This window comes from Apium graveolens, chromosome 9 (genome assembly GCF_009905375.1).
Source record: "Apium graveolens cultivar Ventura chromosome 9, ASM990537v1, whole genome shotgun sequence".
NCBI classification, from domain to species: domain Eukaryota; kingdom Viridiplantae; phylum Streptophyta; class Magnoliopsida; order Apiales; family Apiaceae; genus Apium; species Apium graveolens.
In genome coordinates this window covers 138,457,823-138,484,818 of record NC_133655.1, presented here as the reverse complement: position 1 = coordinate 138,484,818, position 26,996 = coordinate 138,457,823, and the positions used below count along the sequence as shown (strand labels likewise).

Genomic DNA, 26,996 nt, shown 5'->3' with positions numbered 1-26,996 from the left:
ATTCATTCACAATCTCTTCTTAAAAATCATGGAAGAAGATGGTGAATAGTGTTTTTCAAGAACTAAAATTTTTGTTCTTGAGTTTTTGTTTAGATTAAGCTTGGATAAGGACTTTTAACGGTGATTCCAAGCTAATTACTTGATTCTCCACTCTCCAAGGAAGGTATAACCCCTCCAAACCCTAACTTTACTTGAGTATTAGGTTTAGTTTTGTTGTTATAGTTCATGAGAGGCTTGATTGTTGTGTATGTAGAGGTTAGTTGGCTTTGTGATGTTTTGGAGTTGTAATTCTTGGTGTATTGATTAATGAACTTAAGTATAGTTTAAATTCATGTTTGAGAATAGTATAAATTGATAATTTTGAGTTGTTGGGGCTGTTATGGTGAAGTATGGATGGAGTTTGGTTGGGATGTTGATTGTGAGTTGATTGTGGGTTGGTTTGGAGTAGAATAAAATTGGTAATCGCGTAAACATAGCCGTCGTAATGTCCGATTTACTTTAGACTGTTTTTGCTCTTAACATTAGGACCCGAGAACTCCCTGTTAGATTTTTACCATTGCCATGATTAGATAGTTCATATTACGAGCTTCGTTTTGATATGTGGTTCGTTTGAATCCGATGTACGGTTTAGGAGAAACGACCGTTTTAAGTAACGCGTTTCGCGAACGAACCATTACCCCTCGCCTTACTTTGAAACATAGGTTAAAGACCTTAAAGGACTAATTGGAGTATGAATCATTTATGTAAAGTGTATTAGGCAGTTGGTAAGGCACTCGCAAAAGAATCGCCTTAAAAACCTTAATGGTTAATTTATTAAAAATGGTGGAGCCGAGGGTACTCGAGCGATTTAAGGGAATCGTTGAGCGCAAAGCGAGTGTTAGAGTCTAATTGGTTAAAGTATAGATTCATAAGCGACTTTGGTTTAATTCCAACTTATATGTTGTTTATAGGTTACCAGACTCGTCCCAAGCCATTTGTCACCCCCAGTTGCTCAGGCAAGTTTTCTACCCGTTATACTGTTGTTGTGATGTATATATGTATATGCATTATCTTGTGATAGATGCATGTTGGTTAATTAGCAAATTTTGCGATATATTGAAGCATGCTGATATGGTATATATATGCATGTCTGTTTCATAATATTGATATATATCTGTTGAATCAAATGCTTACTAGTTGCATAATACCTATGTTAGAGATAAGCAGTAGTTGCGTATATCCTGAGTATAGGGGACCTAAAGGTGAATATTTTCTAAAACCGGGAGTCGATGTTCCCGAGTATAACATATATATATATAGTTTTCAAAACTATTAATCGAATAAGGTTTATTCGATACCTTTATATTATTTAATGAATATTATTTTGAATATTTATTCGAGGGCTTATGACTTCGTTTATTTTATTAATGAATATTATTTTGAATATTCATTCGAGGGCTTATGACTCCATTTATTTTATTAATGAATATTATTTTGAATATTCATTCGAGGACTTATGACTCCTATTATTTACTATTTATTATTCTTTATTTTATTAAAGAATAATGTGTCGATAATCAAACTCACTTTGATTATTCAAATAAAGATATTACTTTCGTATAAGTATATCTTTGTTTATTTAATATTCATTTCAAGTATAAGTTTTACAACTTGTACTTCAATTACTTTTATAAATATTATTCTTTATGGGAATATTATTTAAATAATAATATTCAGATATTTTCTAATATATCGGGACTGATTTATTTTATTAAATCAGCATTACTCCAAACACTCTTTAAAGTGTTTTCGAGTCTTCAAAATGATTTTTAAAAGTTAGAGGGGATCCCAAAACTCATTTTTATATTTAAGATCTTCTTTTTAAAGGGGATTTAAATATTCGCTCAAAACCTGAGGAATCCGGCTCTGTGGTGTATTTTATATTCGCAATGAGGTTGCTGCTTTGGTAAATGAATTGATTACTTACCCAACGTTCGGGAAGTAAGTCCATCTATTGAGTCGGCATAAGCAACATGGGCTCAGTGGGCGTCCATGAAAGTGTAAGTGGCTCAGTGGGAGTCCATCAAATGCGTAAGTGGCTGAGTAGCAGTCCAGCATAAGGTCCTATTGCGGCCAGGGTGATGACCAGTGGGGAATTCGTCCATCTACTAGTAGAAAAGGTTACTTATTGGTATCTTTGCCTGATCAGCAAGATATCGGGTTTATGCCAACATTCTTTTCCTTTCCAAAATTCATTGGACGTTACAAACTCTGTTCATACTTTACATAACAGAGGTTTCCAGGAAATGTATAAAAGATATATATGTGGATATATATATCGGGACTGAATAATATATCTCGTAACTTCATTTCATTCAATAATATATCAAAGACTGAATTTATTCAAGTCTTAACTTGTGGTCTCATCTATGGATGAACTTTTGAAACCTATAATACTTTGAACAGTGGTAGTTCAAGTAGCTTTATAAAATGGTATAAGTATAGAGAAGTATTTGGTAACTTCATCCCTTGTTTTGCTTATCCAGTAAGTAATCTACCTTACACTTGATAAAGGTTTCCAGTAAGATATCCATTTAGATACTTGCATTATTGTTTACACTATATATTATCTTGCGAGCTTTAATGTTCACTCTTGCTTCATTTCTTCATCACACAACAACAGTTAGGAAAGATGGCCAGACTCAAGCAGACCCAGCGCAAGCGCGTGGGAAGCGTCCCGCGTCTTCCCGTTGATGTTGTAGCTGCTATAGCTGCAGAGGTAGATCTATTGGTAGATCAGGCATTCTACTTTTGGGAACCAAATATTGTATAATTATAACTTATGGCAGATAATGGCAAATAACTGTAAACTTATCAAGTAATCATTTTGGGTTGTAATAACTTTTAAATTGTGGATTCAAGGACTTGTACTTATTTCAATTTCATCTCTGAGACTATAACGGGTTGTGGTGTGTGTTAGTGTGGGGTCACAGTATGAGGTTATTTATTATTAATTAAGTAAGTGATATTGTGGAAAGAAAGACCGTGACGACCCGGATCCCCGACCCCGGATCTGGGGGTGTTACAGGTTCTCTATTTTGATGGAGCATCAAAAACAAACTCCAGTGGAGCAGGATTGGTATTGCAAAGCCCTGATGGGTTCTTAATTGAGTATGCTATAAAGCTAGACTTCCCAACCACAAACAATGAGGCAGAATATGAAGCCCTGATAGCTGGCCTTGGCCTAGCTGGGACATTTAGAGTCAAAAACTTAAAGGTCTGTGGAGACTCGAAACTGATCATATCCCGGGTAAAGGGAGAATTTGAGGCAAGGGATGATACGATGGCTAAGTATGTCCGCCTAATAAGGGCTGTGATGACCCAATTTAATGAATGCCATGTTGAACACATTCCAAGGGAAGAAAATGCTAAGGCAGATGCGTTATCAAAGTTTGCTTCATTTGAGATAGAAGAAAGTTCAGGAAGTGTGTACTTCCGTGTTTTGAAGACACGAAGCATAGATGTTAAGCTTGTGGCTCCCATAGGCCTTGGGACGTCATGGATTGATCCCATCAAGGCTCACATTCAAACCGGTTGGTTGTCAAGAGATGCAACTGAAGCACAAAAGTTAAATGTTCGAGCACTAAGGTACTCTTTGATAGATGGGATTCTGTATAAAAGATCTTTCGTGGTTCATTACTTGACGTGTCTCAGGCCCGATGAGGCACGCTTGGCTCTTGAGGAAGTGCATGAAGGTATTTGTGGGCAACACTTGAGGGGCAGGGCCTTGGCTCATAAGATAACCCGTTTAGGCTTCTATTGGCCAGAAATGATGGCTGATGCCAAAGAATATGTGAAGAAGTGTGATCGCTGTCAGAAGCATGCACCAGTTGTTAGACAACCCCCCGAGATGCTGACCTCTATAAACTCGCCTATTCCCTTTGCTATGTGGGGGATGGATATTCTAGGGCCTTTCCCCATGGCCACGACACAAAGAAAGTTCATGATTGTAGCCATTGATTATTTCACCAAATGGATTGAAGCCAAACCTTTGGCCAAGATCACAACTAAGCAGGTTGCACAATTCCTGTGGGAAAATATTATGTGCCGGTATGGAATTCCCCGTATCCTAGTCACCGACAATGGAACGCAGTTTAACAACGAGGAATTTAAGAAGTATTGTGAAGAAAATGAAATTGAGTTACGGTTCACCTCTGTGGCTCACCCGCAAGCCAATGGGCAAGCGGAGGTAGCAAATCGAATAATCTTGGATGGACTAAAGAAGAGGATCGAGAAATCAAGAAATAATTGGGTGGATGAGATACTTCCAATATTATGGGCCTATAGGACTACCTGTAGAGTCACTACTGGAGCAACCCCCTTCATGTTGGCATATGGGGCAGAAGCAGTTGTTCCCGTGGAGATATCACATTCTTCTCCAAGGATTCAGGCTTTCAATGCTGAGGAAAATGAGGAAGGACAAAGGTTGGCTCTGGACTTAATCGATGAAGTGCGAGATGGGGCACATACAAAGATAGTAGAGTATCAGAAGAAAGCTTCATTCTACTACAACCTAAGGGTTAAAGAAAGGTTCTTTAAACAAGGTGACCTAGTCTTGAGGAAGATAGAAGCTTCTGGGGTAGGACAGAAAGGGAAGCTTGCCCTGAATTGGGAAGGGCCGTACAAAGTCAAGAGCGTTCAAGGTAGAGGAACCTACAAGCTGGAGACAATGGATGGTTTTGAAGTCCCAAGAACTTGGCATGCACAAAACCTGAAGGTTTACTATGTGTAGGGCAATTGAATACGATTCTCACTTGCCTGGATGACAAGTAGGTTGAAAAGCACCTTGAAGCTTTGCTTGCATAGGATTTTATATTCCAGTAGAATTTACATTGTCAAGTTATTACTGTTAAGGGTCAAACCCATATTATGTAAGGTTTTGAAAAACCAGACTTCAAATTGAAGAGTTCGAAATTATTTCAACCTATGGATGTTTGAGTTGTGATAGTACTTGTGTGGCCAATTAGTTCAAGTTTGAATGCATATTAAAGTATCAGAAAGATAAAGGAGAAAGATGTGAATAAGGAAAGTAGCATATAAAATAACCCCGGAGGGTAATAAGTTTTGATACAAACAAAAGTCCAGACATAAGTTAAGGATAAAATTACATAATGAAAAAACTACTCCTCCATGCGGGAGCCTTCATTTTCTTGCTCCTTATCAGCACCTTCAGCATCTTTCGCAGGAGAAGCGGGAGGAGAAGCAGTGTTAGGATCCAAGATGCGATCATCTGGCTGAGGGGAGTTGAAGAGGGCATCTATGCTGTCCTCCGTCTCAGCCTGCTCAGGACTTATAAAGTCCTTAGGGTCGACTAAGCCCGGATGCCTCTCAGAAACCGCCTTTACGGCCGCATCCCATCCCTGAGTAAACTGTAGGGAATAAAGACCCTCATCATGAATCTCCATGAGATTCTTAAACTTGTCAGAATCCATGTAGTCATCAATGAGCTTATCCTTATCGCTCCTAAGTTTCACCAGCTCAGAATGAGCCTTAGCCAGCTTCTCCTTCTTCGTGTCCAGCTTCTTCTCCAGGACCTTGGCTCTCTCCTCCCATTTCTTCATCTCCTTCTCAAACCCATCAGAGTTACCCTTCCAGGACCTAGCCTGATGGAGGGCCGCCTGGAAGTAGGTGTTACTCTGCAAAGAAATATGAGTTAAGACAAGTTCGTTGAAATACGAGAAAGTTAGAATTCAAAGAAAAAAGAAAAAAGAAAGTTACCGCAGCTTGGGCTTGAGAACCCAGAAGCTCAACAGTCTCGATATCACTCCCCATAACAATGTCAGTAAAATCGTGGGGAGTGATGGAATCGTACAACCAATCCTTAGCATGTTTGGTGGATCCAACCACCGTATCGCTCCTCCTGAAGCCCCAGTTAGGCCTGAAGGAATGTGCCTTAAGTGGAGGATCCACATCGTCCCCCAGCTCGACCACCGGGACGTGGGGCTTAAGGAAAGTAGGACCGTCAGGCTTGCTCCTGGGGTCCCTGTTTAGCTTGGCCCTCTTCTGGAGGCCAGACTCCCCTTCCTTGGGCCTGTTGACATTATTGATGGCCTCGCAAGCTGAAAGAAAAAGATAGAAGGGATATTAAATTACAGGAGATAAAATGTTACAGTTAAAGGGAAGGAAAAATAGCTATCCAGTTATAAATTTACCCTTATCACTGGCCTGAGAGAGACCAACTTTCTTCAAGGAAAACTCCTCTAAGAGGGTCCAGGTGTCTGTTTTCCCATCATCTGAAATTAAGGCTTGATAGGATACCTCCTCCTCATCAGATAACCTGATGCTACCTGGACTCCCATCTGACACTTTGCAAAAGGGCCTACGGAAGAGTGTGGCCCAATCACCCCCGGCCCAGGTCAGCCTAACGAACTCATCCCTCCATTTGGGGTTGTTCTCAACTATGGAGTTACTATCAAAGATATGGGGGATTTTGGGCCGTTGACGAATTAAAACCCAACTTGGTTGACTCATGGAGCTATTATAGAATTGGAAAACTTTCCTAAAGACAGCTACGGAAAGAGGAAAATTGTTTCTAAGACAAAGGACCATAAAACAGATAATGTTCCTCCAAGCGTTAAGAGGGAGTTGACAAGGGTTGATTTGTACATCAGCGAGTAAGCGAGGAATAAATTCATGGAATGGGAACCTAAGACCCGCGGTCAGGGCTCCTCGATAAATAAACAAGGTATCCCCCTCCCAGTTACATGTCATATCCCCAGGGGCGGCTGGAGTAATCCTAAGGTGGGGTGGAAGTCTGTACAGGGTGTTCATGGACTCAATTCTACCATCTAACTCATGAAAGGTGTTACCATGGTTATACGAATCTAACTCAGATAAAGAGGGATATTCATCACCTCAAGAGTTAATCATATCAATTAAGGAAGTATACGGAGATTGAATTTGAATGTTTGTACCTCTCTTAGAAACATTCATCTTCTGCAAACGAGCCAAGTCACGATCCGCCATTGATATGCTTCGGTTGAATGCTCGAAACCCAGAAAAACTTGAGAAAGGTGGAGCTGTGGTGGCTGAGGTCGCCGGAAATCGCCTTCTCAAAGGGAGAACTCTAGAGAGAATTGTGAGAGAAAGTATGAGAAATGTGAAGTGAAGTGAGGATTCTCACTTCACACTACACTTATATAAGCGAAAAGCTCGGAATACGAGGCATTTTTAGGCCCCTGTAATCAGGCCCAACCTAAAAAAGCCCATCTACAAGAAGTATCGGGAATAATCTAGAAGCTCCCATGGAAAATGAAGGGTCGAAAATCGACCAGAATTTTAAGATGGTTCGATCAGAGTCCTGATCGACACAAAAAAGGATCCTGATCGATTTCTCATTCGAACAAAAGGGAAGAAATCCATTGAGTTCGATCAGAGTCCTGATCGACACAAAAAAGGATCCTGATCGATATCTCATTCGAACAAAAGGAAAGAAGTTCACTAAGTTCGATCAGAGTCCTGATCGACAAAAAAAAGGATCCTGATCGATATCTCATTCGAACAAAAGGAAAGAAGTTCACTAAGTTCGATCAGAGTCTTGATCGACACAAAAGAGGATCCAGATCGATATATCATTCGAACAAAAGGGAAGAAATCCATTGAATTCGATCAGAGTCCTGATCGACACAAAACCGAATCCAGATCGATACTTCATTCGATCAAAACGGTAGAAAGCCACCTAGTTCGATTAGGATCCTGATCGAAATCGATCAGGAATCCTGGTCGATTCTGCCCAGATCCTGGTCGAAGGTTCAACCGACTAGAATGTCACTTTGAAGGCTAGTTCGATCAGAATTTTGATCGAAATCGATCAGGAGTTCTGATCGATTCTGCATAGATCGTGGTCGAAGATCCAATCGACCAGAGTGTTACTTTCTGAGCTAGTTCGATCAGGATCCTGATCGAAATCGATCAGGAATCCTGATCGATTTTGTATACATCCTGATCGATTTTAAGCCAAAAAATTGAGGAAAATTCCAGAAAAATAAGGAAATTCCTTAAAATATTTTCTGAAAAATGTTGGTATTTTCAGAAATTAGGGAAAAATCCAGAAAATTAGGGAAAAATCCAGAAAATTAAGGATAAATCCTAGAAAATTAGGGAAAAATCCAGAAAATTAGGGAAAAATCCTGGAATTAAGGGAAAAATTCCTGGAAATTAAGATAATTCCTGAATAAAAGGAAAAATCGTTGTAAACGTGTAGGTCGCTCCACACTTTACACAAAAAACGAAACCCTGTAAGGGAATAAATGAACTTAACTTTCGCGAAATCTTATACGGTTTCCCAAAAGTTGGTGGGCAAATGATAGGGATAAATAAATCGTGATTACATAATTAAATATTACAGTTTGGGCTGCAAGACCCAATAAGAAGATGTATGACATTCAGACCAGAAAGGTTAACATGTTGAGCAGGCCTGATGGACCAGATCAGGCCTGATGGAACAAAGAAGGCCCAAAAACCCTAATTATTTATTAATTTCGTAATTAATAAATAAGGGAGAAAAACAACTATTAAGATAAGTCCTAGTGGGGATATAAATCCTTGTAGATTGGCCTCCAAGGAACCTCATATGATAGCTTCCTACTCCCTAGGACTCCTAAGTCTATCCTAATTCAGAGACTTGACCACCAAGTCTCCTATACCAAGTCCAATTCAAGGACTCCCATATTTATATAAGGGGTCTCACCCCACAAATCAGAACTACGTTTTTTGGCTTGATTCTCTAATTCACAGAGATACGTAGGCATCTCGTAAAGGCAGAGTTAAACTACGAAATACGAGAGCAGCCATTAAAGGCCTTGAGCTCCCGTACCTTAGTAATAAATACAGCAATTATATATATTAGTTTTTTATCCATAAAAATCACCAAGGCCTTTGCAAACAAGTGCTCGAACTTTGATGCAATTCCAATCCTTAGTCAGCAAATGGGGTATGCTCTAATTACTCAATCTCATTTAGATTATGCTAGTGCTGTGCTAGGATTTATTGGGGATAGAATGCAAGAGGACAGAAATACTGTATATTTTGCTAGATTTTGCCAACTTATTACAGTTTCTGTAGTTCTGATAAGGCCCAACTAGGTATTGAGTTGATTGAACCCTTTAAACTTGATAAAAGGGCTTTCACTGACTTATTATCTACTGATAATAAGAAGGCTATACTAAGACCCCTCCAAACTCCACAGTCAGTCAAACAGGTCTTAGTGAACTCTGACCCTCTCACATACAGTGCTATATTTCCTGATGTACAACCATCCCAACCTCTATCAGCACCTACAACCAATCAACCACCTACCACTTCTCAACCTCAACCAACTCAACCTACCATCAGAACATATTTCCAGCCAGCTCAATCATCTCAACCCCAACCATCAGTACCTACCATCAGAACTTCATCCTCCAGGCCTAAAAGAGCAAAATCTGTTCCTAAATCTCCACCAAGGAGAAGAAGGATGATTCTTAGGGATGAATCAGATGATGAAGATGAGCATGTCCAGGTTCATGCATCAGAACCTGTAACTGTTGAAGCTGGCAAGGCAACTTCTCAGAAAGAAATTGAAGCTGAAAATTCTGATATTTTGAAGAGAAAAAGAACTTCAAGATCTAATGCTACTAAAGCAACTGTTACACCATCCAGGAGATCAAAGAAACAGAGAGCAGAAAGGCCTTTGACACAACCTCCATCTGAGTATACTAATGAAGCTGAGGAAGGAGATCAGGAATCTCTGATCTCAAAGGCAATAGTAATTGAATCTTTGCCACCTCCAACTCAGGCTGAAGACACTGTTTAGGATACAGTGATCACACCTCTTGTCTCTCCTATTCATGACAATGTTATAGTTGAAGATTCAGGATTAAGTCCTGAAATTGACCTTCATAGGCTGATCATTCCAACTGTGCTCTATCTGGAAGCTCCTACTGCAGCTCAGCCAACTATTAATATTTATCCTATCTTACTAGCTGAGATACCAACAACTCCAATTATGGAGATAAATTCTGATGATCAGAATTTAGATGAAGTTACTGCAGAATCACCTTCAGTGACACACACTTTAGTACTGTCAGAAGATGATGAGTTTTTGCAAGTTTTGGAGAGTCAGCTCCAGTTAGTACTCCAGCTCCCATTCTTGGAAAAGAGGCATTTATTGAAAAATTTGTTGAACAAGCTGCTCCTATTCCTTGGGAAGAAACTCACAGAAGAGTGGAGTGGACCAAGAAATGGAATGAATCTGATTTCATTCCAAGCTCAAAAGTTCTGATATAGCACATTGCCAAAGCTGATGAGCTGATGACAAATTATGATATTAAGACACAACTCAAAGTTACAGCTCTAAGTATCAAGTCTCTTCAAGGTCAACACTCTACAATTCATGAAAAGGTTGACAAACTTCTGGAAAAAGCTGAAAAGCTGGATATGGAGATCGAGCTAGATAAAAAGAGGTTTATCAGATCTATTTATAAGAAAGTTGAAGCCATTGAGAAGGTTCAAGAACAGCAACATGCCCAAATTACTGAGGTCCTGCAGAATCAAGCTTCTCAAAAAGCTCAACTTAATGAAATTCAATCTTCAGTAGAACTTCTTCTCTCTCTCCTACTTACCAGATGATGCCAAAAAGGGGGAGAAGGTAGTTAAGTCCAAATGCTCACCTACTCAAATACCGAAGAAGAAAGATGATAAAGGTGATGACCAGGGAAACCCTAGCAAGGGCAAGGGTCAAGGTTAAGTGCAAAGCAGCAAAGTTTCTTCAAGGAAACTAATTACTAATGCTAGCAAAGCTTCTACAGAAAAGAAGACAAGTTCTGAAGCTGCTCAAACTCAAAATCTGATAGCAAGTTATGATTCTGATGTTCTGATTCAAGCTGAAAGTAAAGACTCTCAGAAGTTCTTGCAAACTCTGAAGCTAAAAGGAAAGTAGACTACTGTTTACTATAAAGATCCTAAAATTCAGACACTTGATGAAGAGATTGCTAGAAGATTATTTCTCAAGCATAATCCTGGAATGGATTTAGAGAATCTCAAGGAGGAAGAAGCTAGATTTGCAGCTGAGAAGACAAATCTAAAGTCTAAAGCTTCTGATGCTAAGAAACCTCCAAGGCCTAAGGTAAAAGGCATTGTGATCAAGGAAAAGTCAAATTCTGAGGCTTCAAAGCCCAAGACAAGATCATAAGTTGAGATTGATCCCAAAGATAAAGGGAAAGGAAAAGTTGATGAACCAACAAAGCCACAGGAGATGAAGGTTCCTCAAATCCTGATGAAACCTGTGTGCAAAATGGTTCAAGTTTATGATGATACTGCTGTTGAAGATGAAACTGTTCAAATTTTGAAAAGAAGGAAGATAACTGAAGAATCCAAGACAACCTCTAACAAAGCTCAAGTTGTTCAGAATGAAGAACAACAAGCTATAGAAGAAACAGCAAATTCTGATCAAGTCATCAAGAAATCAACCTCTGACAGTGCTCAAGTTGATTTAGACAAGATGAAAGTTGCTGATAAGAAGAAACTCCCATGGAAAAATGTTAAACCATCAAATCCAAAAAAAAGCCAATTGTTATCTGATTTCATGACTGTTGGATTGAAAGCCAGAGAAGCAAGAGACAGAGCTGGACTAGGTTCTGATGAAGCCAAAATCAAGACATGAGTTGAAGTGCTTACAAGAGATCCATTCTTATTGACTGACAAACCTGTTGAAGATGTTACACAGAAACACCTTGACAAGGTTATATCTGTTCAAGTGGTACTGGATGCTCATGATAAGCATAATGTCAAAGAAAATATGATTCTGTTTCTTGAAGATGGAAGAACAAATATCAGAATCAGATGTGCTGAACAAATATCTGAAAGAACTTCAATTCTTTCATTTTCTTTTAGAGATAAAGTCTGAGATTACCAGGAGATGGTCAAATTTCATTATGAAGACCATAAGAGATAAAGCAAGAATTTCTGGCTCAAGGGTTACAAAATTTATTCCTAATATAATTGAAGATGATGGAAGTGAAATTCCAATAAAGAAGGATTCTGCTAAACTTGAAGTCATTCTAAAAGAGAAATGTATGTGCTACAATAAAAACGCTTCTCATCCAAGGGTGATCAGACTTGGTGATGGTTTGTAAAGAAACCATATCTCAGCAATTAGGACTGCAATCTACCAGATTGGAAGTCAGAATGAAGAATTGAAGCAAGTCAAAGCTACAATAGCTCAAATCCTGAGGAATAAAGAAGGAAAGTTGTTATCAAACTTTGTCAAGAATCACTTTGGATTCAGATTGACTCAGTGAGATTGGTAAAAGCTACAAGTATTGTAAGTTGTAGTTAATTGTCTAAATAAACTCTTATTGCATTTGTACCTAAATGTTTTTGATATCATCAAATCTATTAACTTGTACATTTTTCATAATTTACAAGTTGGGGGAGATTGTTAGATATATTTGAGATGTCATGTCTAATCTGATTTGTGTTTAGTTTTCAGAACTTAACAACAGCCTTATCAGGCATTACTAAAATCAGAACATACTAAAGTCAGAACTTAATATCAGAACTTAAGGCGTCAGAAGATACATATCAGGACTTAAGTGCGGGAAGACTTCAGATAAGGAATGCGGCTGATTTACAGGAGAAGATCTGGACTAAAATAAAAGAAGATATGCATGAAGAGTTAGAGGACTAAAAGACTTGTAGAAGATATCTGATTGATATATTTTAAGAGACAGAATTATATTACATATCAATTAGAAGATATCTTGTAACTGTGTACTATATAAACACAACTTAGAGTTTACACTATATGTGTTATCATTATCGAGAAGATTATACATTGTAACCTAGCAGCTCTTAGTGATATTGTTCATCACTGAGAGAGAACAACTGTTCTATTGTAACAGAGTTTATTGAATATACTTGATTAATGTTACATACTTGTGTTGAAATCGATTTGATTGTATAAACACTATATTCCACCCCCTTCTATAGTGTTGTGTGACCTAACAAATTGTAAATAATACGCATCTTGAAAATATGTATTCACTGTCCACGGTGACTGAATACGCATCTATATTCGGGTTATTAGTGATAGTGATTACGCATATTACATATGCTAATTCTTAACCATTTGAAAAATATAATATTCATATTTAAAATGTTATTATCAATCAGCATTTTAGGCAATTGACGCAAAAAAATAGTGTATATTGAGCTTTTTTTTATCATTAAGTCAATTATGACCTTCCGACGACAAAAAAAATAGGACTTAGAGAGCAATTAATTATAATTAATTACTAACCATAATTAAAACTACAAAATATCACTAATACACCCCCGAATATATAGTAAGATTTCTTTTCTAAAACGGCGAATTACGAAGCTAATACATTCGGACAAATATACGTATACAAGGCAGCACCTCACGGCCCAATACAAAATACTCTCCTTAACAGCCCTTTGAGTCTTTGACATGTGATTTTTAGCTTGGTTTGCATTTTCATTTTGTCAATTGCTTCCTGTATATAAAATTAACTTGACAGCTCTTTGAAAACTAATCACACCAAACCAACTATTTCTTCAAGCAATTTCAAGATTACCTATATTCTTAAAAATATCCATTTACTTGTCTATTATCAACTACTTTTTGTGATGACATCTCAACTATTTTGAACCCTTTTGGGTTCTTTATGTAAACATTCTTGCCCCCATTTCATTGCTTGTAGCTGAGAATACACTTTCAAGATTCAATCTTTTTGCTTGTTGGTGTGTTAAAAATCCAAGAAAATGATAAATTTGAGATGGGGTTTAGTTGGCCTTCTTTTTTCTGCAATTATTTTGAGCATTCATGCTTCAGAGCACCCAAGACTTCATCAAACTGAGAGGATTTCAGGTACTTTCTTTAGTTCTCTTCTGTAATATTTTATATTTTACTCCTTATTTATAATTTTAGTATAGAATTTATAGCTTTATGTATGTAAAGATAAGTATTTGGCGATGGTCAATTGTACAAGTTTAAATAATTGTTTCGAACCCTCTAGCTCTTGGTATCAAGAGAAAATGTATATATTCACTAGGTTACAATATTAGGGTGAGATATATATTTTGACTTGTGTGATCATAAGATATGATTTTGGCTTTTGCGTGATCTGGGCACTTTTTGATTTCCTTGTATCTGGTTTATGTCAAGTTAGCCCGCTGATTTTCGTTAATCTAGTAGTATGAAATATGAGAGCTGTTGGGACTGTAGTGTGTTGGGGTTGCAAAGCTTGTTCAGTTGCATCAAACTCTCCTCTAGATTGTGTTCCTGCTTTTAGTTTAAAAATCTAAACTGGAATGTTTGATATATTTATCTCTGGATTTTATCCTTTTCGTTTGAAGAGTGTTTTGATGACATTTGTGCATACAGAGACACAGGTACATGTGATTAACATTTTTGAAACGACCTTGACCAATACGTGTTCTGTAAAGTTGTTTTCTGAGATAAGTTCTAATTGTTATAATTCAGTCCCTATTTAAATACCACAAAGAACTATGTCATCTTTCTTTCTTTCATATCAGTAGTTAGAGTTGATGGGGGTAATGGTTTGTTTATTTACTAGCGCAGGTACTGTTAATCATGCTAAAATATATCAGCTTACAGTATATATATTTGATATACAGATGTAGGCATAATAATTTGAACAATCTTTTTGACATGCTGTGTGACTTGCACAGCATTTGTATTCTTTGTAATATTCTTTATAAGTTGCAATCGCTGATTGTCAAAATCTACTATAAACTAAAGCTCTTTGGACTATTTTGACTGCTGTGCCTTGGGATAGCAAAGCCCCTTAAGTTGCATCAAGCGCTCTGTGTTGTGTTGGTGCTCCTTTTTAGTCTATATGAAAACTTGTTATTAATGGGTCCCTTTTTAGTCGCCTTTTTCATTATTACCAGATATTCTATGCATGGTAAGGGTAATAAGTTTGTGAATAAACATCCATTTTTTCACTCTAATAAATGCAATCACACAGAAATAATATGTTTGGCATTAATGTTAAAATATTGTCCCCGTTTATTTCCCTCAATCAACCAAACCCAATTACATAAAATTTATGTCGTCTTACCTTCCGGCACTACTTGAAACTGGATTTCATGGTGAGAGTGCTTTGGCCAGTGTTTTTCGCTAATGTCCACTCGATCGTGCTACATGTCATAAGCTTGAAAAATACTTTAAAGAAACCTCTTCAAGACCAACCTTTAGTATTATAATCTGGCAAATCATACGGGTCTGAGGAATAAGTTGAAAGTCTATTCAGCTGGTGGAGGCCGATACCTTATCATAATGACCAACTGCGATTTAGTTTTTTTGGTAGAGCATCTTATCATTATGTATTATGGAGTTTAGTCAAAGAGTTTGACAACTTGTAAGGGGTGATTCTGCATCTAATAGGAAGATACCATTCATGCTATAGTCAGGCAGCTGCGGTCACTTTGTTTAAGTCGAGATTATGTGCCAAGGAAAAACCTATTATATATGACTCCTATATATGCTTATCCAGATACCAAATCAGGAAAAAAAGGCCAATTTTTGATGGACTATGAGTAGAAGTCATATGAGTGATGGCTTGGACTGTGTATGTTAAAAAATTCATCATATAGCTAATCTATTGGTCCCGTATTCAGGGGTTTAAAAATTATGTTCACTTCTCCGAATCTGAGATGAGGTACTATCTCATCAAATAATTTGTAGTTGCCCGCATCATATCTTCTGTAGGCAGTATCTTATTAGGATCACAATACTATATGGGTTGATATATTTTACAATAAAAGACCTCTTTTCTGCCTTCTAATGTCGGTTACAAGTATAAAATTTGCAGTAATTGATATGCAGTAAGTTATGTGTACAAATTAGAAAAATTTGATATTGTTATATGAACGTGCCTGATAATTTTTTCCTCCATTATGTATTCTTGTATTGAACAATTAGTCGAACATATTTATTTTTTTAGAATATTCCAATCCTGAAGTTTTGGTGCTATTTAAAGAATATCCGAGTCTCTAACTTTACTTGGTTTACAAAAATTAGGTAGTGCTGGTGATGTCTTGGAAGATGACCCCGTAGGAAGACTGAAAGTATTTGTATATGAGCTTCCGAGCAAATATAACAAGAAGATTTTACAGAAGGATCCGAGATGCCTTTCGCACATGTTTGCTGCAGAAATTTATATGCATCGGTTTCTCTTATCGAGCGCTGTTCGAACTCTCAATCCGGAGGAAGCTGATTGGTTCTATACCCCTGTGTATACAACCTGTGACTTAACACCAAATGGTCTTCCTCTGCCCTTCAAATCACCGCGTATGATGAGAAGTGCAATACAACTTATTTCTTCTAATTGGCCTTACTGGAATAGGACAGAAGGGGCTGATCACTTCTTCATAACTCCTCATGATTTTGGAGCATGCTTCCATTATCTAGTACTCACTCTCCCCCCGTCTCTCTCTCCCTCCCTCCCCCCCTCTCTCCCTCCCTCCCTCTCTCTCTCTCTCTCTCTCTCTCTCTCTACCCCTCTCCCCCTTTCCCTCTAACTTGATCTGATGTGACCTGTGTTATCTCAGGAAGAGAAGGCAATTGAAAGAGGGATTCTTACGTTGCTGCAGCGTGCTACTTTGGTTCAAACTTTTGGACAGAAAAATCATGTTTGCTTAAAGGAAGGCTCCATCACAGTTCCACCTTATGCTCCTCCCCAGAAAATGCAATCTCACTTGATCCCGCCAAACACGCCTAGATCCATCTTTGTTTACTTCAGAGGTTTGTTTTATGATGTGGGTAACGACCCGGAGGGTGGTTATTATGCAAGGTACATATCTTAAACGCAGCATGTTTACTAACGCAAGTAGTTATATATCCATGTAACTTTAAGGAATACACTTTTGATGCATTTACCATGGTAATTTAGAATTTGTAACCTGCAAACTGCATGACACATGTGATCAGTCTAATTATTCTCACTAAGCAATTGATATGTTATAAAGTAATACTTAACAGCACACACATATGATATGATGGTGTTTGGCTGATCTAATTTTCCACTTATATGTGGAAATAAGTATCTAAATTAGCTAAACACCTCTTATTGGTACAAGATTAGGTTCGTTAGCACAGAAATGACAATCATAGGTTCTTGAATGGATGTGCAACTATAATGATGGTTATTGAGAAATACATTTGTTCTCGTCCACCAATTTAACCATGCTGCATCGGTCTGAGAAGCAAAATCTGGACTGATTTCGGGTATCCAGCATCATCTTACAATATAAAGCATGGAAATATAGAAAGAAATGAAGAAAGCTATGGTGATTGTTAACCGATTACAAAATGCAAAACAAAAATGAAGCATATAATATACATATTTTCCTAGTTGAATCTTAATTATTGCTCATATGATATCAAGAATTGTTGTTCTAATTTTTTTTCCTTATCCTGAAGAGGTGCAAGGGCAGCAGTGTGGGAGAACTTTAAGGACAATCCACTCTTCGACATCTCCACAGAGCACCCAACTACCTACTATGAAGACATGCAAAGAGCAATATTTTGCTTGTGTCCACTCGGATGGGCCCCATGGAGTCCTAGATTAGTTGAAGCCGTGATCTTTGGCTGTATTCCTGTTATTATAGCAGATGACATTGTTTTGCCGTTTGCTGATGCCATTCCGTGGGAAGAAATTGGGGTTTACATAGCGGAGAAGGATGTTCCAAATTTGGACACAATACTTACTAATATTTCGCCAGAGGTCATATTAAAAAAACAGAGATTGCTTGCAAATCCTTCAATGAAACAGGCGATGTTATTTCCGCAACCTGCTCAACCTGGGGATGCTTTCCATCAAATTTTAAATGGGCTTGCTCGAAAGCTTCCTCATGACAGAAGCATCTTCTTGAAACCTGGAGAGAAAATCTTGAACTGGAAGGCAGGCCCGGTTGGTGACCTGAAACCTTGGTAGCGTGGTGTTGGTGATTGCATTTCTCCTTATGTCGTACCCTATTGGTATAGCCTTCAATGAAGGTAGTAATGTAGCTTGGATATACAAATCCTTATCTTTTGTAATGGTCCTTCAAGTCTTCTGAGATTTTCTTCTGTGCTCACTAGGAACCTGAAGCCCAGAACTAGTTATTCATGTACGGCCAAAATTCACACTTAACTCAATTATACAATCAAGAACAGCTTCTCCTCTCATCTTGGTAACAAGATGTATAGAGGGTTGGTAGTACCAACTTGGTACCCACTGGGGCAGAGTGTGTATGCATTTGAGTTTCTGTAATTGAACTTTACCAGAAAAGGAAAAAGAACTGCAATTTGGAGAACTTGAAAGAAATAGTAATTTTTTTGAGGATTTTTTATTATTATTATCTGTTTTGGTTCTTTGTTCAAGTTTCAGGCTACATGAAATGAGGTTTTTTTTTACTTGGAAAAAATCGTGAAATGCAGTCTTTATTGAGAAATGTGTGTTTTTTATAGTTAATTAGAAAAAATCCTCGTTGTGTCCACACAATTTTAAATCCTAAAACTAAAAGAGGTAAGAGTATTTTTCAATAAAGATTTCATTAGAAGCTGCTAGCTCCATGTTTGTATGTCGTTTGTGTGCATGGAAATTGATGAAGTTGTTTGCCAAGTGGCTTACTCCTACATACGCTAGTCACTGGCCCCCTCAGGCTATTATATTATGATGAATCATGAATGAAAGAAATACTAATATTCCAAAATATCTATCTATCAATCTATCTAACCCCGCTTGTGTTTTATTTGTTGTCTTAGCTCCCAAAGAAAGTTCTGGTAGTTTCTTAACTGTTGCTGCAACCCTAAGCTCATACTTTTCTTTTCTCTTCACTAAATTTTTGAGAGTGAACATGGTTTGTGGTCTTCAGGGTTCGTTTTTAGCAAGTATAGTTGCTTTTTTCGCGATGAGTAGCTGTTATTCTGAAGCTCGGGTAGAAAATGTTTACAAAGTAAAATCTAAAGTGTTCCTGTCTCCTAAGCTTGTTCTTGAACGAGGTTCAGTGGCCAACAAAATCTTTCATGATATCGATTTTCCAAGAGGTCATGTTGCTCTCAAGGATTTTCGTGCTGAAGTAGTTGATGAAGCAGGGAACTCTGTTCCCCTTCAGGATATTTATCTCCACCACTGGATTGTAGTAAGATATTATCAACGTCAAGGTGTTGATGTATCACAACACGATTCAGATGCAGGCTTTCGCCAGCCAAGTGTCATTGTTATGTCCAATGCTGGAGTGTGTCATGATGGTCTTTTGCAGTATTTTGGGCTTGGATCTGAAACACGAAAGACGGCTACTCAAATCCCGTTTCCTTATGGTATAGAGATTGGCAATCCGGAGGAAATTCCTGATGGATATGAGGAGAAATGGTTCCTTAATGTTCATGCAATTGATACACGGGGTGTAGTTGAGAGATTAGGATGCAGTGAGTGCCAGTGTGATCTGTACAATGTGACTGTAGATGAATATGGCCGAGCTCTGAATCCAGATTACAGAGGTGGCTTGTATTGCTGCTACGATGGAACGCGGTGCAGAGTGAGAGAGGGGTTTGGGAGTGCTAGCAGAAGCATCCACATGAAGTACACACTCAAGTGGATTGATTGGGATAAATCTATTAGGCCTCTTCACATTTATATACTTGATGTCACTGATACATGGAAAATTTTAGATGAGTCGACAGGACTTGGCACAAAACACAATTGCCATGTGAGTTCATATTTTATATCTTTCATACTTAAATCTTAAACACTTTCTGATGTATGTGAGTCCGTTCAACATAGAGTCTCAACTCTTTACGTATGTTTCTGACTATCAAATTTACTGTTATATATGCAGATTGAGTATAATGTAGACCGCTGTGCCACTGACCTGGTTGACATGGATTGCATTGATTCCAGACAGATAAGCCTGAGTTTGCCAACTGGTGGTGATGTAATATATGGTGTTGCACACCAGCATACAGGGGGCACTGGTTCGACTCTTTATGGAGAGGTATTGTCATTTTAGAGTCTTGATTTTGGCTAATTCCACATGTACTTTTACTTTAGACTCGTGCTAGCTATTCATAAAACTCATGCTAGCTACACATAATCTATGGCAAAACCCAGATACATCAATCAGTAAAAAGATAGTATACAACGGGTTTAATTCATTTGTGCAGAACAAAAACCCTCAATTACTAGCTTACTTTCATAATCTCGCAACATTGAACATATCATGGCAGAGTGTTGTGTGAGGAACTGGTAATCAATCTACATCTCTTGAGCTGCATTATCATGTAAAGAAATGTTGTCCTATCTCCTTAATATCAGAGTCTTAGAATTTCCTTGCTTATTACTCCAAACAAGTGTGCAGTTGAGAGTTATGGAGCAATTTCGATGTATTGTTGTTAAATTATAAAACAAATATGGCTGCATATGCTATTTTTTTCAATTTCCTGTAAAATTGTTTGACTAAACAGGATGGGCGAGTTATATGCTCATCAACACCAACTTACGGAGAAGGAACAGAAGCTGGAAATGAGGCGGGTTACATTGTAGGAATGTCCACTTGTTATCCACAACCAGGCTCTGTAAGAATCTCAGACGGAGAGACATTATCTTTAGTATCCAACTACAGCAGTGCTCAACGACATGTAGGAGTTATGGGACTCTTCTACATATTAGTTGCAGAAGATCCTTTACGCAAATCCAAACCTTCATTGCACAATGCAGTTAGAGTAAGATTTTATACTCTTACTCGAATATGTCAAATACCATAAATTGTAGAAGCAGTATAATAAACATGTTCTTTGATTATAGCAGATGCAAGGAGAAAAACTAGTGAGCACCTCCAAATCCAATTGGGCTAAGGGGTTGATTGGCGTAGGAATAGCTTTGTCTGTCATTGTGGCTGGCTACCGAGGTTGTCTGTCCCCAAGAGACGCTGGCTTCCAAAGAGTAGTTATCTAAATTTTCTTTGCTTTTTAGTTTTAACTTGGCGGACATTATGAATAGCCCCATGTGTAATGTTATTCACTATCTAATATTTTCTTCTACAGCAATTTTTTTAAGACAATACAAAGACACAATGTTATGCCACTTGACTGCTCATGGACTCTACCTATTTTAGCATGGACCCGCTTTTATTTTATAATTCGTGTGAATTATGGGTTGAGATCAAAATATTAATATTAAATAATAATTACAAAAATTAATTATAATTTATAATTATAAGTATATATATATATGAGTCCTAATTAATAGAGAACTTTTTATATAGTAAACCATAAAGAACCCCAATCTCAGCCATTCAATTTTTTAGTGGCCCAGATTAAGTGGCAGTTTTGTAATTAAATAAGCCTAATTTTAAAAAAGTAAAAACTAACCAACCCACTACTTTTAATAACGGTCCGTACAGACACATTAAACACACTACACACGCAAAAAAGTTGGGACATGAATAACAGATGAAAACGCATGAATTAGAAAGAAATCATTCAAATCGAGCCTCATAATCGACGATTTCATCTAAAGGAGCTCCGTAAGTAGATCTATTTTATCTTTAATTCGAATATTATCAGGAATTTGAGAATATATAGATCAATTTCAGATGTATAATTCGTTTTTCAGGTAGATTTGAAGGATAAATTCAACTTCAATAAAGTTTAATCGTATAGGTTAGGTTTTTTTTATATTCTACAACATATTTAAAGTTTCTAGAGTAGAATATAATTTTTTGTAGTCGTTGACTTGAGTTCAAGTTTTTAGATAGATTATACAGAAGAAATATTTATAAAACTGACTTATATTAAAATGCATGTCGATTTCTTTTATAGGTTTTTTGATTTTTATTCCACGGTAGAAGCAAAATCAGTGTGGTTAAAATCACTTGTTTGTAGAGTAGATTCTGTATGTTAGTTTCAGATTCTACTGAAGATATTAATTCCATGGTAGAAGCAAAATTTGTATGTTAGAATCACTTGTTTGTAGAGTAGATTCTGTATATTAGTTTTAGATTCTACTAAAAATATTGATTCCACGGTAGAAGTAAAGTCTGTGCGTTTAAAACACTTGTTTGTAGAGTAGATTCTGTTTGTTTATTTTAGATTCTACTGAATAAATCGATTTTACAGTGGTATAGATCTATTTTATTTCTATTTTTCAATAGAAAAAATTATTTCATAAAGTTCTGTATGAGTTGTTTGTAAATATAGATTATATAAAGAAAAAAACTACTAACAGATATATCCAATGATTTAGCGTTATTTTTAAAACACGATATATGTTTAGTCTTATCATTCTGCATTAGAATTAGAGAAGTATGTTTTGTGTTTTTAGATTTTGAATCAGTATTAATGATTCTGCATAAAAATGAATTTAGTAAAATCGATGTAATGCAAGATTTGGAATTCTTATTCGCCATAGTTGAGTAAGCCCTGGACTAGACATTATCAGATATAATTCTTAAGAGTGTATTTCTTCATTTATATATTTATTAGACATGTTCCTACATATCATGTATAATTTGTTTGTAAATATAGATTCTATAACGGATAATCCAATGATTTAGTAGTTGCGGATACTAAGTTTAATAATAGGGAATCATGTGTTCCTAAATTTCTATGGTAAAAAATTGAAATTATGATTAAAATATACAATAGAAGCATTATTCTTTAAACAAGATATATATTTAATCTTATGGTTCTCTATTAGAAGTATAAAAGTATATTTATGTGCTTTTAGATTATGATTAAGTAATTAAATAAAAAAGCATTATTATTAAACAAAGATATAAATGGATGGAATGTAATATTTTATAATTTTAATGCTGAGACTGGTGATTTGTACTTTGGTTATTGTGGTGATTAGTGCACCGTAAATCGTAGAGTTTGAGGCTAAAAGGGTTGTAGCGGAATCTAGTGGTGTAGCTTTAACATAACTGTACATTTTACAATAAAATAAAACATATTCTTTAATTTATGTTTATTCTCTTGAGAATGTGTATTAATTTTACATTTCTTTATGTTATATTTATACTTTGTAGATTTGGATACATTTGTTTTTAAGGGGGGCTTTTACTTGGCTGCCTCTGTAACTAATTTCTGTGATTTTTTTTAATGATTAGTCATCACGACAAATATAATGCACTGATTATGACAGACAAGCTGCCTTTGTATCTGATCTGTTCTTTTATTTGATAGAGCTAATAGAGATCTATCAAATATAGAAGAACTAATTTCTGATAGAACTGCAATGATGAGAAAAAAGGAATAATAGTTCACAAAAAGCACATAGATAGCACAATAAATTAATTTCACGTAATTTCAATGTGGAGACTCTTTCGTGTAGTCAATGTGTGTAATTCTATATGACTCCCATCCTTTATTTTTTAAAAGAACAGCTCTAAACTTCTTAAAATATTCTTCTTCAGTGTAAATTAAACATATATTAAGTTCTATTGTTAAAATTTCAGGTACTCATTCAAGTAGCAGAAAAATGTAGTAGAAATGAAGACAAAAGATAAAAATTCTGGATCAAGCAAATCAACAGTGAAACGGAAAATGAGAAACAAAGTAGGATATCTAAGCACAAATACTTTTGATCAATACATCAGGTAATTATTTGAAAATTTTAAACTATCAATGCTACTCAACTTAGCAGAGCCCTACATTAATTCACTTGTGTTGCATTTATATATACATCAGGATTTTTATTGTTAGTCGTAAATTGCTGATAATAATATAATATATTTGGCATTTATAGGGGTATGTGGCAAACACTACAGATTGACAAAAGAGAAAAATGTATTTTTTTGGACCCTCTATGGTTCAGAAAATATATGTTGAACAATGGTGATTCAAGGAAAAATGCATTGAGCTATATATCAAAGGAGAAAGTATTTGGAAGAAGATACCTTTTTGTTCCAATGTGTGAAGGGTATGTAAAATAATTTTCATAAAATAATATTATAAGAACTGCAACTTTAATGATTTTTTTATATATTTTTCATTATAGGGGCCACTGGAATTTGCTCATATTATGTAATTTTGGAGAGACACTGGAATCCAAAAGAAGTCCATGTTTGTTGTTGTTGGATTCACTAAAGTCAACCTTTTCAAATAGACTAAAAGCACAACTTCAAAAGTATGACCCGTATTCTGTTGTTTGACTTCATCTAATCGTAAATGTAATGTTTTATCATATCAGACAATAAAAGTAATCTAACAAAGTCTAATTTAATATGTAGATTTGTCCAAGACATTTTCAATCAGGAGAAAAGAGAAGGAACACATGAAATTCTAAAGTATCCATTTCATATTCACAAAGTCCCACAACAGAAGGATGGTTCTAAATGTGGTTACTATGTTTTGTACTACATATACAAATTTCTAATCTCATGTCCAAAATATTACATTTTCAAAGAACATTATCCAGGATTTGTAAGTACAATACACTATATATATATTTTTACTTTGTTTGATTACTTGCACTTATTTGACTATTTTGTTCTTATTTGAATATTAATAGATGAATGAGAATTGGTTCACAAGTGATGATGTAGATGCGTTTTCTTCAAAACTACCATCAATGTGTGAGAGTATGGTCAATGAATCCAACGACAGAAATGAAGTAGATGATGATATTGAAATAATCAGTGTTACAGACTTTTTAAAAAGAAAGAAGAGACCGGTTACAAGAGTGCAATAAGAGTTCAACCTCATTCTCCAATTTGAAATATTGAGGCCGCTGATGTACTTCAGGCGTTATGTATATATACTTTTGAAAGTTCTCAAGAAAATACCACACCAATCGCAGAACCATGTAAGCATCAATTATTTTTTCAAGATATAAACTAGTAAAAGTTGTGAAAAGTATGCAGCACATTGTTCACAGCTAGCTACCTATCTAGTTGAACACTTATAAATTTTCGGAAAAATATAACCTAACTGCTAATGCATATAGGTACTTTGCATGATTGTATCTTGCATGGACTATCTCAGTCTCCAATATCAACAAGTATTGATCAGATTAAACTCAGTGAGGACTCAGTGAAAGAGATTAACAAGTCTTCTTTTCAGCATAAGGTAAAAAAACAGAGTAAAAAAATGGGAACGTTGAGAACTTTTTGATGAGGTTAATCTCAAAATAATTTTTATTAATCTCACAATCTTTTTTATCTCAGTCTCCAATACCAACAAATGTTGATCGTATTAAATTCAATGAAGACTCAGTGAGAGAGATTAACAAGTCTGCTTTTCAGCATAAGATAAAGAAAATAAGAATCAAAACAAGGGCACGTCGAGAACTTTCTGATGAGATTAATCTCATAATCCTTTTTATTAATATATTTTCTAACACAATTTTTTTGTATTAATATGTAACTAATCCAATGTTTATTGTAGGATAATGACAATGATGAACCACAGTTGGTAACACATGAAGGAGCAAGAGCATCAAATCCAAAAAATGGAAAAGAAGTTACTGGAGCTGAAGATATAAATAATGATGTGGAAGAAAATAAAGATGCCCTAAGTGATACAGAAACTGATCATGTATATACTGGAAAAGATGATAAAGAAAATGAAGAAAAAGAAGAGTCATTTAAGTTTGATAATCAATTGGACAGCAAGGTAAATAGTAGTTCTAGTTATATACATTTGTCGATTTATCTGATCAAATTTTATGAGATTCACCTACAATTATTAATTTTAAACAGGACCGAACAAAGAAAAAAAAGAAAAATAGCAGGGAAACTTCAGTTGGTACAATGGAAAAACGAAGATCACCAAGGCTGACGACAGCAAGCCCAAAATCAGATAAAGAAGGAAGAAAATATCAAGTAAAATATATCTCTATATTAATATATTTTTCCTTACTCATTTACGGAGTAGAAGATAAAAAAATATGTAGGAGAATAAATTGATAGTTTTTATTCATATTAAAGTTATGATAAAGTATAGTATAGTATGACGTGGTCTTTATGGTAGGAGAATAAAACCCCAGTAATGTCGGTAAGCATCGTGGAATGTGCACCGTCCATGTATAAAACGCTGTTAATAAAAAGAAAGAAAAGTTGTACTTTGATTAAAAAAATTAAAGAAAGGAAAATAATATGTAGATGGAAAAGTTGAGATTCAATTGGGACGTGATGATGGGAGGGGAAACAAGAAAGAGACAATCATTTTACTTCTTTCGGTGAACCTCTCGCTGCTGCTGTACTAATTATTTATTGCACCTTTTTCTTTTGCCATTTTACTATTTTAACCCAACTAACCTTTTGGCAATTCCAAAGTCATAACCCCCAAATAATATAATATAAGTCTCTTAAAATATATTGATTGCTTAATCTTGATGCTAGATAATTACTAGATGTTTAATTGTTTCTAAGCATATATAACTTAATCTTGTGGGTTTCAGGCTGAAAAAAGTTCAACTGAAAGAAAAAGAAAGAAAGAACAATCTAGCATTATTGACGAGTCTGATGATGATTTTGAAGCTACAGAGGTTGTAACATTCACAAAAGAAACAAGAAGTGGAACAAAGAAAGATAAAAATGGAAAAAATGAAGGGAAAAAAGAGAAAAGCTCATGTGCAGGTAATAAATTAAAATAATTCTATATTAAAAGCCTTCAAAAATTGTATCTAGATTTTGTGTTGTTTTACGGGATCAATATTTATATTATTCTTATATTTCCAGCCTGAAAAAAGAAATGTGAAGAAACACAAGTGTGCTGAAAGGGAGAAAGACTCATAAAGTGTATTAGAGGAAAAACCAAAGACATTATTAATTAGAGCTTATCCATCAACCTTTTTAAAAGTTGTAAGTGGACTGTCCAAAGCTCAAAAAGAATGGGTAACGAATGCAGGGTTTGGTCCCCTACTTTTTTTTAAGATGAGAGATGTTCTGCGTGAAATTGGAATTAATGTGTTATGGGGTTTGACCACAATAATATGTCAATGGTG

At 36.0% G+C, this 26,996-nt stretch overlaps 2 protein-coding genes across 3 annotated transcripts; both read left to right on the top strand.

The window, feature by feature from the left end:
- The first annotated feature begins 13,507 nt into the window (after window positions 1-13,507).
- Window positions 13,508-18,273, top strand: LOC141684004 (putative beta-1,4-xylosyltransferase IRX10L). The gene is made up of 4 exons (XM_074488838.1): window positions 13,508-13,909; window positions 16,088-16,476; window positions 16,618-16,859; window positions 17,489-18,273. Exons 1-4 carry the CDS (start codon window positions 13,804-13,806, stop codon window positions 18,000-18,002), a joined length of 1,251 nt encoding a protein of 416 aa, XP_074344939.1. The 5' UTR covers window positions 13,508-13,803; the 3' UTR covers window positions 18,003-18,273.
- Window positions 18,274-18,480: 207 nt separating this feature from the next.
- LOC141684002 (uncharacterized) lies at window positions 18,481-21,109 on the top strand. Of its 2 annotated transcripts, none has more exons than XM_074488837.1 (4): window positions 18,481-19,758; window positions 19,888-20,043; window positions 20,513-20,770; window positions 20,856-21,109. In XM_074488837.1, exons 1-4 carry the CDS (start codon window positions 18,733-18,735, stop codon window positions 21,000-21,002), a joined length of 1,587 nt encoding a protein of 528 aa, XP_074344938.1. In that variant the 5' UTR covers window positions 18,481-18,732; the 3' UTR covers window positions 21,003-21,109. The 2 variants fall into 2 exon arrangements, with proteins under 2 accessions (XP_074344938.1, XP_074344937.1); XM_074488836.1 differs by having other exon boundaries at window positions 20,853-21,109.
- The last annotated feature ends 5,887 nt before the right edge of the window (window positions 21,110-26,996 follow it).

Excerpts from the sequence above, each read along its gene's own strand:
- LOC141684004 (XM_074488838.1), top strand. The coding sequence starts at position 13,804 with ATGATAAATTTGAGATGGGGTTTAGTTGGCCTTCTTTTTTCTGCAATT. Across the intron at positions 16,477-16,617 it reads GAGCATGCTTCCATTATCTA|GAAGAGAAGGCAATTGAAAG; the intron begins GTACTCACTCTC and ends GTGTTATCTCAG. Across the intron at positions 16,860-17,488 it reads GAGGGTGGTTATTATGCAAG|AGGTGCAAGGGCAGCAGTGT; the intron begins GTACATATCTTA and ends CTTATCCTGAAG.
- LOC141684002 (XM_074488836.1), top strand. The coding sequence starts at position 18,733 with ATGAATGAAAGAAATACTAATATTCCAAAATATCTATCTATCAATCTA. Across the intron at positions 20,044-20,512 it reads GTTCGACTCTTTATGGAGAG|GATGGGCGAGTTATATGCTC; the intron begins GTATTGTCATTT and ends TTGACTAAACAG. Across the intron at positions 20,771-20,852 it reads CATTGCACAATGCAGTTAGA|CAGATGCAAGGAGAAAAACT; the intron begins GTAAGATTTTAT and ends CTTTGATTATAG.